At 37.8% G+C, this 19,265-nt stretch overlaps 1 protein-coding gene across 3 annotated transcripts; it reads right to left on the bottom strand.

Moving 5' to 3' along the window:
• Nucleotides 1-705: 705 nt before the first annotated feature.
• Nucleotides 706-17,302, bottom strand: ube2e1 (ubiquitin-conjugating enzyme E2E 1). 3 transcript variants are annotated; one of them, XM_020917670.2, is made up of 6 exons: nt 17,172-17,302; nt 15,216-15,380; nt 13,764-13,814; nt 4,174-4,306; nt 2,468-2,615; nt 706-1,241 (listed from the first exon to the last, which is right to left on the bottom strand). In XM_020917670.2, the coding sequence occupies exons 2-6, from the start codon at nt 15,371-15,373 to the stop codon at nt 1,144-1,146; spliced, it is 588 nt and encodes a 195-aa protein (XP_020773329.1). In that variant the 5' UTR covers nt 15,374-15,380; nt 17,172-17,302; the 3' UTR covers nt 706-1,143. The 3 variants fall into 3 exon arrangements, with proteins under 3 accessions (XP_020773329.1, XP_020773330.1, XP_055013321.1); XM_020917671.2 differs by lacking the exon at nt 17,172-17,302 and adding an exon at nt 16,999-17,139; XM_055157346.1 differs by lacking the exon at nt 17,172-17,302 and adding an exon at nt 16,364-16,385.
• Nucleotides 17,303-19,265: the final 1,963 nt, after the last annotated feature.

The following is a 19,265-nucleotide window of genomic DNA, read 5'->3' on the forward strand; positions in this document are numbered from 1 at the left end:
TAATGTGGAGGGTTCATCACCTGCTTGTTTCCACAGAGATGTTAATGTTTAGTCTGGGATGTTCCACAGTATGACGTAACACATCTATTATTTGTTAAGTTCACGGTAAAGCAGGTTTTTCAATAAATTTTTCCATCAATAAATACCTGTTAATTATAAATGCAAGATAAGTCTGTCATAATGTGAAACAATCCAGACAAAGCAATAACATCTCCATAGAAACAAGCAGGTGGTGGACCCTCATCGTACATCTTTAAAGTGGAACTAAACAAAGTGTGAAGTGTGTGTATACGGTGTCATCTACTGTTCCTAGTAATTTCTTGGTAACATTAGTGTAAACTGTGTACATTTGCAGCTTTCTGGTAGAAAAAATGCCTAAATCTAAGTTTGTGCTCGCTCTAGTGGCTTCGGCAATTTCCAGTAGTTGTTAACATCACCAAAGATTGAGTTTGAAGTGTGGATACCAATCACACTATTCCTTCTACCCGCAGATTCTGCCCCCACTCTCTCTCTCTCTCCTTTAGTCCTCCAGGTAGTACCCAGTTTTAGCGGCTCGATTTGAAATGTGGTTTTTGGCAGAGTTTAGGCGTTTAGCCCCACACTATGGCACATTTCAAACATCACAGAAAAATAGTTTAAGCCATACATCTCCATGGAAACACCTAAAGTTACACCATTAAAATATTAAATAAAAGACACGAGATATTCAAGTTGGTCATGTTTTATTTGTAATGGGATGAACAGAACAGTTTTTTTTTTATTTCTCAGTACAGAAACACAAATCACAACCATTCCAATCTACCTGTCTACTTTTGTAAAACACTTTAGCGTTTGGGGGGAGCGCACACCGATTTTAATAGGACTGGGAAATCATGCGGACACGTTTTACCTAGCGCTTTACCGTCCATCTTAAAGCACGAGCTAAAAGTAAAGGAAAAAAAAACACAAAAGTAGTAGCCTGATTACATTTGGGCCAGAGATAACTTAAAAATACGACGAGGGAGTTAAGACTTGTAATAAAAATCCGCCCCTCCCCACCCTACCCTTCCCCCTGCTTCCATACGCTTCCATTAGGCCCCCCTTCCCCCCTGGACACCCCCCCGCGGCCCCGAGTAGCCGTTTCGCTTCGATCCGTCCGTGTGATTATGTGGCGTAGCGCTTGGTCCACTGTTTGGCTATCCTGTCGTGTTCAGGTCTGTTTGTGGTGTACTGTGTGGCGATGCTCCCGACCAGAGGGTCAGCTGTGGAAACAAAAAAGGACAGTGGTTAGAAATATGGAAACTGTTTGGTACCGCACAATTCAGATTTCTTTATCAACCAAGAGTGAACAACAGGTCTCAGAATCTTTGCACACCCACTTAGTCTCTTCACCCACTCTTTTGTGTCTCTGTCAAGGTTCAACATCAGCCTGGAATAGTCAGGCAGCATCTTCAGTACCTGCTCACTCCACATTGATACGTGTAGCCCTCTAAACTGAGCTCTAAACATCAATCTGAAACAGCTCTTACTGAAAGTGATCAGAACCAACGGTCTTAATGTTCAAACATACACTCTGATTAGCCTGTATGTGACAGTTTCTGACCAGAGTGAAATAACAGTTTTTGAAGTCAAAACAAAGCGTGAGAATCTTGGCGGCAGGGCTAGTCTCCGCATGTCTTATCATCCAACATCTCTGATTGGATCAAATTGTCTTTAACTGTCAGTTGCTTCCACATGATTCTCATCTAACAAAACACTTTAAATGTAATAAAAAAATGTATAAAAAGAACAGCTTTCAGTCGTGTTTATTCTTTAATGTTAAGAGTTTTTCTACATTAATAGTTAACATTTCTAAATGCATAAAAGTAAAAAATAACTACCGGTACTCAAATCATCATGACATTGTTCTTATACATATTTGTGTTGGTTCACACGTACAGCCTTCTCATGGCTTTTACCACCTCTGTTATTTTAAACTATGTAAAAGAGTAAAGTTCACATTTTTCCAGAGAACTCAGCTGACCCAAAAGTTCTGATTTAGCACTATGTGTCCCTTAAGGCTATTTAAGGTTTTCACATGGTCCACCAAAAACTGTTTCAAAAAACTAAACATAATTCTAGCATTGTACAGTTTATTATTCTTATTACACCAACTACACTTTCCTATACGCTTTTATATAGTTTAAAGATGCACTATGTAATATTTCACCTGCTTATTGTTGCCATGAGATGTTACTGCTGTGTCTAGAATATTCCACATTATGGCATTAGATGTATCCCTTTAGTGTCAAGAAGGTATAAACCAGGCCAAGCTACAAGTCAGCTCTGAGGAGAAGTTATACACAGTAGATATGGTGGTAGCTCAAAAAAAGAAGTCAAAATCGCTTTAAAGATCTTATGTTCCTCTGGGATCTGGTACAAAATGAACCCCTGGGCTAACTGAGGTAAACCTGGCTTATTGTTGTGGTGGTACGCGTTTCTCTCTCACCAGGGTTGCAGTCGGTGAGCAGGGAGCAGATGGAGAGCAGGACCTTGGAGATAGTCAGGGCCGGACTCCAGTTGTCCTTCAGGATGTCCAGACAGATCACGCCCTGACTGTTGATGTTACAGTGGTAGATCCTGGTGCGGAACGTCACCTGGAAACATGGGAAAACAAAACCATATTAGGAAATCACTTACATTATTCAGCTGTAAAACAAAGATGGAGACATGAATTTTATATAAAAGTCTAATCTACCAAGGCAAGCTGCAAGTTGTATTGTATGTTGATCTGTTAACGTGAATCTGAAGGAAACTTTATATTGATTTGTTCGGGGTGGCACGTCAGCTGCATGATTCCATGTAAAGAGAAAGTTAAAACTCTACATAGTAACATTCTTCATAGACAGATACAGTTCATGCTACACTCTGAAAGATTAGGAACAATATCTCCATAGAAACAAGCAGAAGAGTCCCTCCTCCAAGCCAAATAACAGTCAGGTTTATGAAGATGCAAGCCTGTCCACAGTAAGGACGTTTTCTTTTTTAAGTGCAACAAACAGAACCAAAATGAAAAAAACTAAACAAAAAACATGCTTATAATTTTAGTATATTTGTTTGGAAAATTGTTACGAACTGTGGCTTTAAATTTCACTTTAGTTGTTCCAATATATATTTGGAGGGAAAAAAAATACATAGATAGAGCAGTATATGTTCAAAGTATCACAAAATCAAGATGTACAGTTACAGATATATCTCTCCATGTTGTGCATTAGACTTGAGGAGGTGTTAAACAGCCCCGCGTGGCTATCTGACATCTGCCCTTTGAACTGTTTCTTCAGAAATGCCTGTAATGTGACAAGCTGAAACAGGACCTTGTTGGACTGTGTGGCTCTGTGCAAATAAGTTACACATGTGAGGTCCCTCCTGACAAACACATGTGTAGCCAGAAGTCTGTCTACAGTTTGTGCTGCTGTGGGGACCTCCCATGACCTGCACCCTGCACTCAGATTCATTATCAGTAGTAGTAGGAGTAGTGTACATTAGTAGTAAGGGATTGGCGATAAGGTATAGTTAAAGTATATTATCATCACAAATTTGTACATTTACAAAAATGGGCCTATAATGCACACTCTTATAAATTGTAATGAAACAATATTGTAGCAGTTTTTGCTCCTTTTCAGTGCTGCCAATAAAAAGACATTACTGTTATTAAAAGCTTTAAGACATAATCTTTTGAAAGATGACATTGCAGAAAAAGTATAGCACCAGATATCTGGCTGCAATAAACACTTATTTTAGAACTTTTTCTGACTAATCAAATAGTCCAATGATGATTTATATTGTAAATTGATTTTTTTATTGCATTTTTAGATTAAGGTGCAAATATGCCTCCTAGGTAGAGTTCAGATAAGAATGAACGAATACTAAAATATTTAACAGCCCTGAACAGATCTTTACATTTATATGGTAGTAGTGGTAGTAGTAGTATTAGAAAGAGTATTCTATACAAAAACAGCATTAGCCAAATTTTTTATTAAAATCCATAAATTTTCTGGAAGTTTTATCAAATGGACATTGGTACACTAATTGCTCCATCCTGTTGAACTGACTGAAAGCTCCAGAGGTTAATGAGTCAATGTGCAGGGCAGGAGCTCCCTCTGGTGGCTAAAGAGTGAATAACACTCCAAGTGTAAAGTCTAACACTAATCTCACCTTCGGAGGTTTGAAGGGGTAGTCTGGAGTGAAGGCGATGTCCAGGAAGAAGACTCCTCCCTCGTACACAGAGCCGGGGGGGCCCAGGATGGTAGACCTCCACTCGTAGATGTTGTCTCCTTTGGGACCCGCGCTGGAAGACATACACAATTGACAGGATGAATGAAAAATCTAGTAAAATTATTGTTGAATTGGTGGTGTTGAGATTGTAAAAAGCACCAAGTGCCTAATGTACCAAGGCTAGAGCCAGTATTCTTATTATAGCGGTGTTTCCCAATATAGAGGAGGTTATGGTGGCCCCTATACCCAAATTTTTGCCCCCCATAGTCTAAAATGAATCTTTAAAAAAAAACCAACAGAAAACTAACAATATTTTATGCCTGTAGTGTACCATCTTAAGATATAGAAGTAACTATATTTTATCTTATTTTTATCAGCAGAGTCAAAGTCACATTTATTCTACACATTATATTAAACAAAATGATTCAAATATGGATGGCTTGTGCTACTCAGTAGTCTCAAGTTGTGGAAAACACTATATACACACAGTATATTGCTAATGGGGTGATGCAATTAACAGCAATTTAACAGAGATAATTTCATATTTCTAATGTCAATGTTCAGCTTTTTAATGAGAAGGTCTACAGCCAATCGGGTGTCAGTAAAATAATGTAATTTGGAGCAGTTTAGAATTTAGAGGAAGACATAGGAATATTTTGTGTCATTGTTTATTTTCTGAAAATGAATACTGAAAGCAACTTGCATTTGTTTTCATAAGATAAACAAATATTGAATAACATGATAACATGGAATTTTAATTTGTACTGTGATAAATTATCCATTTGCTTTATTAGATCACACAAAAACACGAATTCAGTCATTAAAACATGATATAAAATTTATAGCATTTTTTTCTTGTAACTGATGTCATTGACAAAACATGCACTGACATAAACATGAGCCATTATGCAATATTGTCTTATCTCTCTTTACCTCAGACTACTAGCTTTAGCCATTTGTGTTACTGTGACACTCTCCTTATCTGTCACAGATAATCAAGGCAACTGTACAGTTAAGCCAACTTTCACCAGTTTTTCTCACAATATGCAAAATTGGTATTAAAAAAAATAAATAAATAATATAGGCATATTCTTTAGACTGACTACACACACATACTACATTTTAACTTTTTTTTTTTATGTGCATTGTGGAAATTGGAACAAATCTGAAACACCCATTTACACAAGTCCATTAACCTGCCACTAAGCACTAATGCCAACCCGATGACCTAATGAACATCGACAAGTCGGGTTATTAGTCTGACCTTTGACCTTACAACTATTGACCCCTTAATGTGGCTCTGTGAGTAAATATAAACCCAGTGCTTCAGCTGTGGTGGTCATTCTGAATGGTGTATTACAGCCATTTGAATAAAAAAAACAAAAAAAACATCAAACATAGACCTGGAGTTCTGTTTTGTTTCATTCACACATGTTAAACACTCTGCCATTTTGTGATGTTATCTAGTGTTCCACTGTGTTTTTAACCTCCTAACACCTTCAGTATAATCATTTGAGCCCAGAGATTACCAATCTCTCCTGAACTAAAAGTAAAAGTTAACTTGAAAACTCCTGTACATCATATCACAAGGTTTATTTTGTGTAAGACAGGACGTTTAAGATAAAAATGCCATCTCTTGAGTCACTTGTGTGCTCAAAGTCCTCTATAAACGAGGATTAGCATGGTGGCTATACATTACCCATGCCAACACATTGTGCCAACAATTTGCATGTGTTTTCCATTAGCTGTCACCGTTTGCTTGTTTGTGGTGGCGTCGGCGGCAGACCTCACAGTCAACCACAAATAGATATTGTATCATTTGCACTGAATCGCACACTCCGAGGTTTCTTTGGCCCAACAACAGAAGGCTCTCTCACCCCCCCTTCATCCCACTCTCCTCCTCCCTTCTCCACCACACACAAAGCCCAACCCAGTGCCGCTTGTATATGCCGTCCCTGTTGTCATTCACTTTCATATATATTATTTCCAGTGTCCGTTGAAAGAGCAGTGGTGACATTTGAGTGGTTTCATTTGGGTAAAGCCTTTAACCTTTGGAGCGGGCACACAGCGTCGCGGTGAGTGGGAGTGGAGGAAGAGAGGGAGGGGAGGTTTGTGTGACAGTATTCATGTGTCTCGCGGCTTCAATGAGAGTTATTCTGCGATCTGAACAGGCAGTATTTGTATGCTGAAAGGAGAGGGGGAGCTTGCTGTAGTCAAGTTGTTGTTTTGTTGTTGTTTTTTAGGGCTGTGTGCATCCCAATTTTCTTGGAGCCAGATCATGATTTAAATTTTACGATTCATGCACTTTAATAAATACTCGAATAAAGTGATCCGTTTTAGGGCTGCAACGAATGATTGTTTTTCTAATCGATTCATCTACTCATTATTCTTTAATCATTTTGTTGTTTAGATTGTGAAAGGTCCGTGAATATGAGATTTGTTCTCAATTGTTCCCAGATGAAGCTGAAGTAAAGCCGATTGAGGACATCTTAATGCTACATATTTATAGTCGAAAGTGTTTTCACTGTGGGGGCTAACCAGCTATGTGGTAATTAATATCCACAGCGTGGCTGTTTTATGTTCAAAAAGGCCATTTAAAATGAAAGATTCAGCAAACTATTTTAATAACTTGGCGGGTTATAAAGTTTCAGAAACAGACTTTAAATAGAAATATAAGTCTTGTGGTCATTAGTTACCACATTATGATTAACCCTGAGCAAGCTTTCAAACTTAATATTTTTTCTGAAAGTCTATGGGAAAAATTAATGAGAAATTTACCAGAAAGAGAGGTCACTGTAGTGCTCCATTCACAAATGTTTGGTGGTGATCATCTGACACATAAGAAGAACCAGCAACCCTCAGGTCTGTAGACAGACCACTGCACCACTATGGCCCAAAATAATATTTTCCATTTTTATACAGAATTCTAGAAACTAATTTGAGTGTTTCCAAAAAAAAACTGACTTTCCCACAAAAATATAAAACAGTCCTTTCTAAATCATCAGCCTAGTGTTTAGAGTCAGTTGCAGAGAGCCTTCCTGTGTTGACTGTACACGCAGCTGCAGACATACAACCACCAGTGCATGACCTGTCTGGGCTCGGGGGAGTATGTGTGTAATGTACTGATGACAGAAAAACTAAAGATGGAGATGATGAAGTTTTCTTGTTAAATTGGTTATATGTTGGTTCCATGGCAACAGTAGTTTGCAGCGCAGTTGAATGGTTTACAGTAGTTATTATTAGTCCTGTGTGATGCAACATAGTACTTGCCATATCAGTGGCCACTGTAAGCAACACACACTTTTGACTGTTTTTGACCACAAAACTGCAAATTTACCTAGTTTGCACCAAGATTGCAAAAGAGGACTCGGAACAGTTGATGAGGGTATTAAAAGTTAAGTTAAAGTGGAGCTTAACACTAAATCAAAAGGGTCTGTCCCAGATTTGGAACCATGAGTGAACACCCACTTAGTCCCTTCTCTCACTCTGATGTTGATGATGAAAGAAAAACATCACAATCCATTCCACATGGTTCTAAAACAAAATGCCTTTTAAAAAGTATTGGAAATAACTTTATCCCCCACCAGTATCTGGTTTTACAATAAACACAGTATAAAGTAAAATGCATTTTTGTGAACATGAAGAAATACAGGGCTTTTAAAAGAGCCTGTATCCCGCATTTGTCTTGCCTCAGCAGATATACATTGTAGACAGAAGAAGGTCTTGAGGATGAAATGAGTTGGCTGTATGCTGCCTGCATCTCATTATAAAGCATTTCAAAGTCCAATAATCAGGAAGTGTGCATTAGTCGTTGTCCGGGTAAAACTGCACTATGGTGTCTCGAGAGTTATGAAAAAGTTGCTAATAAACTCATTGCGGTGAATAATTAAGGGTGCTTGGAATGCATAAGGAATAACTCTGGACCACAGCAAACTGTTTAAAATGAATTTGTTCTCTTTTTTCACCTTTTTAAGACAGTAAACACACTGGTAAAAATACTCTTAATCACAAATCAAGTCTGAATATAGCACTAAATGCCTCTTAACCATATTTTTTTCCACAGAGACTCCATTGTAGCATTATACTGCAACTCTGAATGTTGTGATGCTTTCGGGGCCCGCGACTTCCTCCCAAGGGACGAGCCTTTTTATAGATACAAACCAGCTGTTGAGAAACTGTTGAGGATACACTCTGAGCGCTGTGTGATGTTTGAGAATAAAAACTGTGTGAGACAGTAGTGTGAAAACCAATATCTTTAACCTGAGTGTAATTGCACCATGTTAGCTGCTGCCAAGGATCAGGAAGAAGGTAATTAATTTAACAGCGTTTGAGAGAGAAAAGGATCTTAAACCTGGCTTGTGAAAGTGCAAAAGAAAGAAACGATGTGAAATCACGTTAAAAAATATGAGAAACAAAACTAGTTCATTTTTAACTTTAAACTTTAAATTTACTCCTCACTTACTTTATGCATTTCGAAAATTATTCACTTTTCACAATCTTTAGAGGCTTCCTGTCTCTTGGAAAATAAAACTCTTTCTTATAATTAGATGCAAAAAGTTTACAGTAGACTTTTTTGACTCTGAGCTACTTAGTACCATACTTTTACTGGGAAAGACAAATAATACAAGCAATAATGTATATATTTTTAATGATTAACTGGAATAGTAGTTAATTTCATCATAATGACAACAGCATTGTTAAATCAAAACAGCTGAACACTCTTAAGTCAACATTTTAGAAGCAGTCAGTAAGCATATTTATCTGGCTTTAAATAAATGTAAAAACTCAATTTAAAAATAAGTTTTACAAATATGAACCTACTAAAATAAAAGTTCGTTGCACTTGGAAGAATGGATTTAGGAAATTTATGGTTCAAAGTCCATTTACTAGGACAAGTATTACAAAAGGTGTGAGCCATATTCAAAAAGGTCAGCGGCTAATATGCAATTGACATTTGTATGGAAGTGAACTGCTGAACAGTTATACAGTAGAAGAAAGCATAACATGTTCAACAATGCAAAGAATATATGCATCCCTTAGTCAAATAAAACGCCATCCCAGAAACTGTGACAAATTGTACGATACTTGAATGGAATGTATGGAATCTTTTTGTTTAACATCTGACTGATGATACATAACTAGAGTGTAATTATTATTTTAATGGGACACTCCTATGGCTGTTGAATAAATAAGTCATGGGTAAAATATGAAACTGCTCTAATTTAAGCCCCACATTTGTGAATGCAACAATGCTGAAACATGACCTAAATTTAGTAAAACAAAGAGTAGCCGCTATGATGCAAGTGTAGAATAACATGTCTTTGATTTTTTACTTTTGTATCAAGGTACGGCATCTGGCTTAAAACACAATGTCTCAGTTTAGAAACAAGAACAAATACTAATCAACTTGAGCATGAACGATGAGAATAAATCAAGAACATGTTCCCATATGCCATTATTATTGCTCCACAATTGGTATCTCTACGGCAATGCCACCAGGCTAGGTTACAGGTCACATCTGTGGCAAGGCGATCTCACACACTCTAAGAGTGAATGTTTTCAAGGTATTCTTGGGCAACACCACCAGCTCTGTAACTGAATAAGCAAGATGGGATATTTTTAATGCCAAACAGCTACACCATTCCAGGCAAAGCAATAACATCTCCATGGAGACAAGCAGGTAGCAAATCTTCCACAAAAAAGTTACAGTGTGCCGTTAAAGAATGAAATTTAATATAACTTTGAAATGTGCTATTGCTGTAATCACCTTTTGTATCTAACAGAATAGAAAGTTATAAGTCAGTACTTAATGGGGCCATGGCTGAATGCATCCTTGAATAGCTCCAGTATATTAAAACAAATCCCTGGAATTAGGGTTATTTTTGCTGTAATTTAAATGTTCCAACATAATCCACTTTCCAGGTTATTCAGGGTCTTGGTCATTTAAAAACATAATGATGGGTTAGAAATTTACAATGCGAGTGTGCACAGTGAATAGAAAAGCAGCCACAGCATTAGGAGAAAATACTAGCTCACTTTAAGAACAGCGGGACAAAAGGCAGCTACCATACGCTCAATATTAAGAGCCTTTTTAAAGCTTTTAGCACAGACCTTCACCTTAGACTCAACAAGAAGAGTTTATGTTTTCAGCTATTAGAAGTGAACACCAGATACTTACACTTCTAAGAATTTTCTCCTGTCTTGGATATTGATGAATGGGCTTTTGTTAAGTTACTGAATTAGTGGCTATGCTAAAACTTGTATAACATGAAAATTTACTAATGCGTAATAACTAAAGTGCAGATTTTTATACCTGAAGTGGCTAAATTACATATGACAAAATAATTTATCACAATATTTTTTCTTCAAATTTATCTTATATTGAATTTAATTTTCTTAATGTTAACAATACATATTTTAAAGCATTGCCATCATTACCAAAGTCTCAACTTCAAAACGCATGCTTTTACTGACACACTGGCTGTAGACTTGTAAACCAAGCTGATAAGTGACAGTCTCATATGTGCATGCGCCATTTGACCCTGCTACACTGGTCAAACTAATGTTGCCCTGAACCTCTTTCCAATTATGCTTTATGTTGAGTTAGTTTGTAATTCTGTACATTTAAAAGGGCCCATATTACACTATTTTCTGATCGATGTATAATGTTGTTTCCTCATCAAAACAGGCCTGGATTTGTGTTTTGTTTCATTCACACATGTTTAATGCACAAACCCTGCATATTTAGGCTGAGTTCTTCTCTCAATATAATTTTAAGTCTTGGAGATGTAAACAAAGTAGGATGCATGATTATTCAAACATGGGCGAATGAAACTAAACACGACCCTGTGTATGTTTTTGATGATGCAACAACATTATAAGATGGCTTAAAGCTCACAAGAATCAATTTTGCCATAAGACCTTTAATACATGTGCAAACACAATTATATTCAAGAGTCTAAGATTTGAAATGACAAAACAAATTTGAATGCATCTGAAATTTTCTGTTTCTTGCCTTGAGCTGTGAGGCTGGCACAGAGCCTACACTGTTGACTCATTGAGATGGCCCAGATTAACTATTTACTATTGTTAGCATAACCTATAGTATTATGACAGTATTGGCTTAACTTAAACAAAAAACTCCTCATTATTCATTATTAAAACCTCCCGAAGCGTTGTAAAGTCGTGTGATCTTTTCTCGTGTGAGCCATGGGTGCTTCAAACGCTCCAAGTGGAAGCGGTTAATCCTGGGGTCCGCGGGGGGCTATGTAGAATTTCACAAACGCGAGGCGACTTAGGCCACTCTATCAGGCACGTTGAATCAAAGCAGAACCCCACAGCTCATGTTTTAGACCTTACTCAGCACCGGGCCAGTACACAAGTGATCTTATCAAACACACACAGTCAGATTTCCTTATTACAAAATGGGCGTGTGCATGCAGGCATTTAAAGACAGCAACACAAATCCTGTTTTAGTGCCTGCCAATAACAAGGCAGTAGCAGTTAAGGCAGAAGAAGTGTCAGTGGTTAAATGTCAGTGATGTCTGATCGTGTGTGTGATAAGAAAACCAATATATTAAAAAACATATGCGTATATATGTAATATACGACCTTTAAGACAAAGAGCTGTAGGTGCAGACAGAATGGGATATTGGAAATATATATACACACATATTTTGCATAAGAATAATTTTGCAAATAAAACTGGTGAAGTGAATATAACGGAAAAAAAGGAGAGTTAAGTATATATTTTTGCAACTTTAAAGTCATAAACAGCATGTGGTCTGACAGGGATAGAATTTGTGGCTCAATGGTCCCTAAGCCAACCAAATCTTTTATTAGTCAAGTAATTATTTTATTAGGATTATAATGATTTATACAGACAACAGCAGAAAGGGAGTGACTTAGCTTGGGAATGAGTGGACAGTTTAATCTGCCTTTTCATTTTTCCGCTTAAAAGAACTTTATACATGTTTTTGTGCACAAGATTCTAATCATTTTAAAAGATTTTGTCAGTTTTTAGTTAATTGACGCGAAGAATATGTTTGTTAACTACAGCCCTAGTATCTCTTTTTACCTCTTGTGTAATATAAACTGAGGGAGAGTTCAAATATATAAAAGTCTCCATTTGTGCACTAAAGCCGAACGATTTACAATTTTTTTTATTTTACTCAATTATTCAGATGTAAAGAACAATGAGAAAAGCTAAAAAGATACCAAAGGACAACAGAGTCTTGTATGTTACAGTTTGACAGTACCGACAGATCTATGTTTGAAGGTATATAATAAGGATACAAGTACATACAGTACAATAAAATGACAACATGTACTATAACATCTATTTTTTTCTGTCATGTTTTTTAAAATAATGAATTTCAATCATGCTGAAATTTGAATGTACACAATTAGCAAATCACAAAGATACCAGTTTTTGAAGTACCATAATTTCCTCCACAAACAAGTATCCTCTTATTCTTCCTAAAAGCTAACCCTGTAGTTTAAAACTGCACAAACGTGTTCGGAAATGTGTTTCTTGAATTTGTTCATATTTCCGATTTTCTGTAAATTATTCTGGACACGTTTAAAATATGAACAGTATCTAGTAAACGCTAAAGGCCATGATGAGCTGTGCCAACTGGTTCTGGTTTTGGTTGGTAGTAAAAACAGAATATTACAGCAGGCTGGCTAAGATCTCCACAGGTGGGAGCAAATGTGGCAGCGGCTCCACTGAACAGCCCATTACATAACAGTAAGTGAAATTATTACATCTCTTAAGCCATTATAGAAGAATAAAAATATACTGATTTTGGGAAAACAAACACTCACTCACTTGCCTGAAGCTGTGCTGTCTAACCTGAAGCAAACACATTATGCAAACTACTATTATTGTAACTACTTTGCAGTGACATCATGCTTGGGGTGTTCTGCATGTATGAGTATCGCAGAATGTTCAGTAGTTAGCACTGTGACACAATGCACACATTAGCAAACACAGACAAAAAAGATTTAAATCTGAACACTCAAGAAAAAAAATTGATTTAAAGAACAATTTTCAGGAGCCTGCGATTATTACAAGTGTTCATGGTCCTGCTCAAGTGTTTGATTTTCAACAAAAAGGTGAGTGACTAACTGAAAAACAAGTCCCTCTCAAATAACTGTAACAATAAAAAATCTGTTCACCTGTTGCAATTCCAACTAAGTCAGCACTTTCTGGTCAGATTGTGTTAAAATAAAACTCAGATTAAAGTCTAACAAAGTCTCAGATGGTGCATGCTTACAGTTAGCATCACACCCTGAGGGAAAGTGTCAATTGGCCAACCAAGCACAATAACAATACTACTTCTTCATAACAATAACAATACTTCTTTAATTACCTGCCATGAAAAACATCTGCTATGAACAGCTAAAGCACAATATGATCTGAAACTACTTTGCAATGCACATGTAACATAAAGCTTACACAAGAACACACAGCTTATGTGCAACTGTCAACAGACCAGGAACCAGTGTTCTCCCTGCACAGCACTCACCTGCAGTTCGGTGGAGGGTCCAGTGTAATGTCCGCCAATTCCTTCTGAATTCTGCAAAAGGAAATGAAAGAAACATTAGAGACTGGAAAATAAAAAAATAAATAAATTAACACTTTTTTGCTTCGGTATTCAGGAGAAAGGGATGAAAAAGTATGACATTTTTGTCAAGGTCTAATAACCTTGACAAAAAATACGAAGGCATCATAGTATACTGTGAAGTTGTGTATTGTATATTGCTTAAGAAAAACATGGCTTCTTAACTGAAGTCCTTGTGTATAATATTTTACTAACATTTATTGCACTATTTCACTGTGCAGAAATTTGAGGAAACACAGATCGATTATCATTAGGGTATATTGTTTCAAACAGATTTGAGACTATTCTTCAGATATTTTAATCATTTGTAGCTTGATGGATTCGTATCAAGGTTACTTTATTCGTACCAACAGGTACATTTTGTTTGGCAGTGAGAATGTATAGTACAGGCTAACAAAACTAAAACCTCAGTTACCCCATTATTATATGACGACCAAAAAAAACAATAATAATTATGTTCAAGATTGTGAAAAGTGCTTGAAATAAATGAGCTGTGTTAATACCATCAGGAGAGCCTCCCTCACAACACTGATACCATGGCATTTTAATACAGTGGGACACCAAAATACCGGTTATTGTCCCCTTTCTATTCAGGCGTTACCTAATCAGACAACAATGTCTTGACTGAGCTTAGTTATCGTTTTCTTCAAAAATAACGTTTTTGCCTGAGCGTCTCAACATCCTTTCCGCAAAAAACCACACACACTTCTGATTGTTATCACAGATCTGGTATTTTCACTAGAGTTGTGTCTATACTGGAGTAGACAATCATGCACACAATAACTGCATTTTACAGAAAAGATTAATCAAACAGAAAACATGAATAGAAAACAAAACTACAACCAGATCAGAACTACTCTACTGAAAGTAAAGGCTTAATAGAATAGGCTCTTTAATGACAGTCAGTTTTGAAGAAACAGTTTCAAATTGTGTCTAAATTTGTGACTAAATTTAGTCATCCTCTGCTCAGAGTCAGAGCCTTCCAACAAAAGGCCCTCCTCTCCTCCAACTTGATTGATTTGAGGTTGACCTGCAGAGTATTGAGCAACTCATGTATTGTACTTCTGGAGGCAGGCATGCCTACCAGGGCTGTCAAAAGTATCAAAAATCTGAATCTGATTTATAGCAAAACTAGTCTTGAAACTAAATTTTCATTTGAGCAGGTATCCAGTCACATTCACAGGACAGAAATGAACCTTTCCTGAATAGCTTTAGAATGATGTTGAGCTGTATCAGAAAGTATAAAACCACTACATAGACTAGTGGAATCTACCTGGATGACTGAGGGATTACACAGATATAAAGTTACATGGTAAAAAAAAAGTACCATTATTGAAATCTGCACATGCTACGAACCTTTTGGCGCTGGTGGAGAGGAGCTTGGAGGTCTTGCTCATGCTGCCTTTGCTGTCACGTTTCTTGGGGGTACTGTCCTGCTGCTGCTGCTGTTGCTGATGTGTGGAAGATGAGGAGGAGGAAGAGCTGGAGCTGGCACGCGAATCTTCATCCGACATACCGAGCCTGGATATGAGATACACAATTTAGGTCTGCTTTAACTTTGTATCCCTACCGTGCTAGCTTGACTATTATGAAAAATTGACTTTTCAGAACTTTTAACCATGTTAAAGTTGTTTTCCCTTCTCTTGTCTTTAGCATGATCCTTGCATGTTTGAGTAATCTTTAGACTTCTGTATTTACGGCATGCTTACTCTGAGCAACCCGTTTTTTTGTATTTTAAAATTTTCTTAATCGGTAATACGCAACATCAGCAACATCAGCAACATCAATGTCATTTGTAGACACATTTAAAACATTTATTTTGAACAAAATCCTAACATTAAAACAAATCTAATCGCAAAGCTTGTCAGAAATATTGCAATTCAATATTTTCCTAAAGTGTCTGTCAGATGTGTCATTTGAGTTTTCCACTATAAAGCATCCATCCTGAAATCTTGCTAGCAACTTTAATATCTGGAGGGGTAACCACTCTGCTAGGCAAAACTTGACAAGCAGATACAATTTTGTCATGGCACTGGGCCCCGTGCTGGTTTTGGGGGCATTTTTAGATTCTACAATGTGATCTTGCTATAGTTTTGGTACAATCTTGGCAGTGGCTCACACCAAACACATGTTGTAGACATGTCCTTTGGCAAGACACTTCTTCACCCAGAACATTCACTTCATATCCAGGACAGCTGTGAATGAATGATGACTACAGATTAGCGCTTTGACAGGCTAGTCAAGTTTGTAAAGCTCATTACTAGCCTACTATTCAAGTAGTGATTTCCATAGTCTACCCATGGGAAAAATCACGCGTTGAACATAACAACAACAATGTTTATTATCCTGCTATAAATTCCCATTGCCACTACAAAACCTGCATATTCACAATAGTCATTTTACCCTGTAGCGTATGGAAAGTTGTGATCTCACCTGAAACCCAACATTTGCAATACACAGGTGATAAATTGACGTTTTAGTTGAAATACTAAACTACTTCTTACACAATCGCTGCGTTGTTTTTGTCCAGATAGCTTCTCACTATCAGTTTTTGGATAGGCTACACCGGGGTCGTGTTATCATCACGGACCAGACTGCTGTGGTCCAAGTGCGTATCCCAACACGGCGCGGACCGGCTCGGATCGGCAGTTAGCGGGCCAGGACTGGTTAAAACGGGCTAACTAGTTTGACCGGGCGGTTTAAAGGGCCCTCGTGTTGATATTTGAGGAACTTACGGTGCTGGCTGCTTCTTTCATAACGCTCAATTATGACCTCGGCTAATGTTTGCAGTCAGGCGTTATTTTTAGCTTTCTCGCCTGCGACAAAGGAAATCATTAGGTGAGATAGTTCGGCTGAAGGCCTGTGTCTGGACCTGAGCAGGCGGCAGAACAACAGCCTCACACGGGACCTGTATTTTGTGTCGATGCGGAAAGGTCGAAGGGAAAAGCAGAAATAGATGGACGGGGCGATGTCGCAGTCAGAGAGCCCAACACCTCAACAGTCTCCCGGCGGAGGAAACTTTGGGTTGAACAAGTGCCGCGGTGCTGCCCGGCTCTTTACACGGCGAGGTATCAAAGGCGACAGGACACAAAGGTACCCGGTGTAAATAGAAGCTTTCCCTGTCGTTTGTGAGCTGTACCGTCGACATGCAGCTGATCTGAGCACACACCACAGGATGGACCGAGTCCTCGCGGCTCCTCTGACGCTAACGCGGAAACATTAGCGCGAGCCTGAGTCTTCCCGAGCGCACGCGACACGCACATATAAAAGCCCCGGGAGGTGATAGAGAGCGGCAGGTCTCCGGTTCCGTACCTTTCTTTGTGTGTGTGCACGGCCCGTGTGTGTGCCTCCGCCGACTGGACACCAGTGTCAACGCTCCGCCGTGTGCGCCGCTGCTGCTTCCGGTCAGCGCATACAAAATAAAAGCACGCACTTTCCGCTGCCAAAACATGTGCCAAAGATAAGCATAAAGAACAAAAACAATCCAATCTATTTTCACATTCTGAGCGAATTAGGGACCTAAAAATTGGGCTCCAAGGCAAACTGGGCTTTTAGCCTTAGCTGTTTCATGCACCCATAATCACTCTGTTAAAAATAAGCCGAAGTAGGCAAGTTATACTTTATGGTTAATTTGTTCATTTAAATAAATATGTTAAAATGTACTAAAATATAGTAAAATGACTAAATCTTACAGGCTTTATCACACATATCCACATATAGCCTACACAAGGCTACAGTTGGCCAAGCATATTAGGGTTGGCAGAGGCTGGCTATGGTTGTTGGGCAGTGTTGTTTGAAAGGTTTTTCTTTCTATGTTGATAAGCTGAAAATGATGTCTTGAACATAAACATTTTCCAGTATATGCTTGATGACCCAATGGTCACTTCTCTTCACTTGACACCAAACTTCTCTTCACCGCCTATGAGCCCCCACCCAGGCCCTCTTCTTATGCGCTTACAGCCTACAGACATGCACAGAAAAAGAAAAAACAAAACAAAACAACAACAAAAAACATCAGACCTGGCCATGATTTCTGCATAAAAGAGTTTTCTTTCCTTTCAAACTTACCCCTTCCAGAGTTTTCTGTCCAAAAACCAAGTCCAATTGAAGTCACTTTATATCATCTAGTAAAATTTGTAAATCTTAATAATATTATACAAAATTTCATGAACAAGAATGAGAATGAATGTATCTTGGCCTTTTGCCAACAGGCCAAAGTTAATGCCATATTGTGGAACATTCCAGATAAAGAACAGCATCTCTGGACTCAACCAGGACCCTCACCAAATAAGTTACATAACATAACTGCACAGTTGTTACCAGATAATGGCAAAAGAATAAGGTGTTACAACACTGAAGTTAAACCTTTACAAGATAAGTCTAACATTCACTAGATGCAATTAAGCCACACTACTGTTAGACATTAGCTGGAGTTTCTACCTCACAGAAAACACTGCAAGCAGGAGTGACACTTTAAAAGACCATTATAATCTCTGATAAACAGGCCTGCCATGTCCAATGTGCGGCAGCTTAAATAAACATTAAACAAAGCGGTGACTGTAAAGCACCCACCAAATTCTGAAGTGACATATTTATTGACATTTGTTAGCATGTACTCGGCACTTTAACAGGCTGCAGCTGGGGCAGACAGGAGCCTCTGGAAAACACTTAATTACACAGAAACGTTTGCATTAACCAGTGCTCTTTGTCACGACAGACCCACTATCACTTTAGCCTTATACAAGAGGAGTCCGGTTACACAGGGTTAAAGCAGGCTGGCTTTGAAGATGAGACAGCCACAGGGTGACCTACTAACATGTAAAAGGACGATTCATGGATTAAAAACAACTGCAGAGGTGATTAGCAGTTACATTTACTCAATGAATGCACTTGTTTAATACAGTTGTACTTCTCAGTATTTTTAAGATGTTATACTTTTACTCTTACTTGAGTAAAAGTTAATGTTTTGGTTAGTCTTACCACAGTGAATCTAGATGTGAACAAAGCTTTAGGTTGCAATTTTAAATCATTTGAACATTTGTGTTTCTTGCACCCCCTTTTCAGACATGATTTAGCTTTTCTCATCTTTGTGGTCTAGTTTTTTTGGAAAAAGGAAAAATACCAGACCTGGAGTGTTCATGCTCACCAACTCAGAGACTGTGTGTCTTTATCTAACTTACTTGTTTAAAAGGAACTGTATGTAAGATTTTAAATACCATGAGCATGACTAAACTATGTCTCCTGATACGACTTAAACATGTTCAAATCTTTTACTGATAACAAATGTAATGCTGATTTATTCTTACAAAAACATTGGATATGATGCTCCTTTTATTTGGTGTGTTGTTACTTGACAATATAAAATCAGAGAGCAGAATAAGCCTCATTCTCACACAAGTTTCTCAT

Source organism: Boleophthalmus pectinirostris, unplaced genomic scaffold, assembly GCF_026225935.1.
Source record: "Boleophthalmus pectinirostris isolate CB_2022bp ecotype Guang Dong unplaced genomic scaffold, ASM2622593v1 HiC_scaffold_21, whole genome shotgun sequence".
NCBI classification, from domain to species: domain Eukaryota; kingdom Metazoa; phylum Chordata; class Actinopteri; order Gobiiformes; family Gobiidae; genus Boleophthalmus; species Boleophthalmus pectinirostris.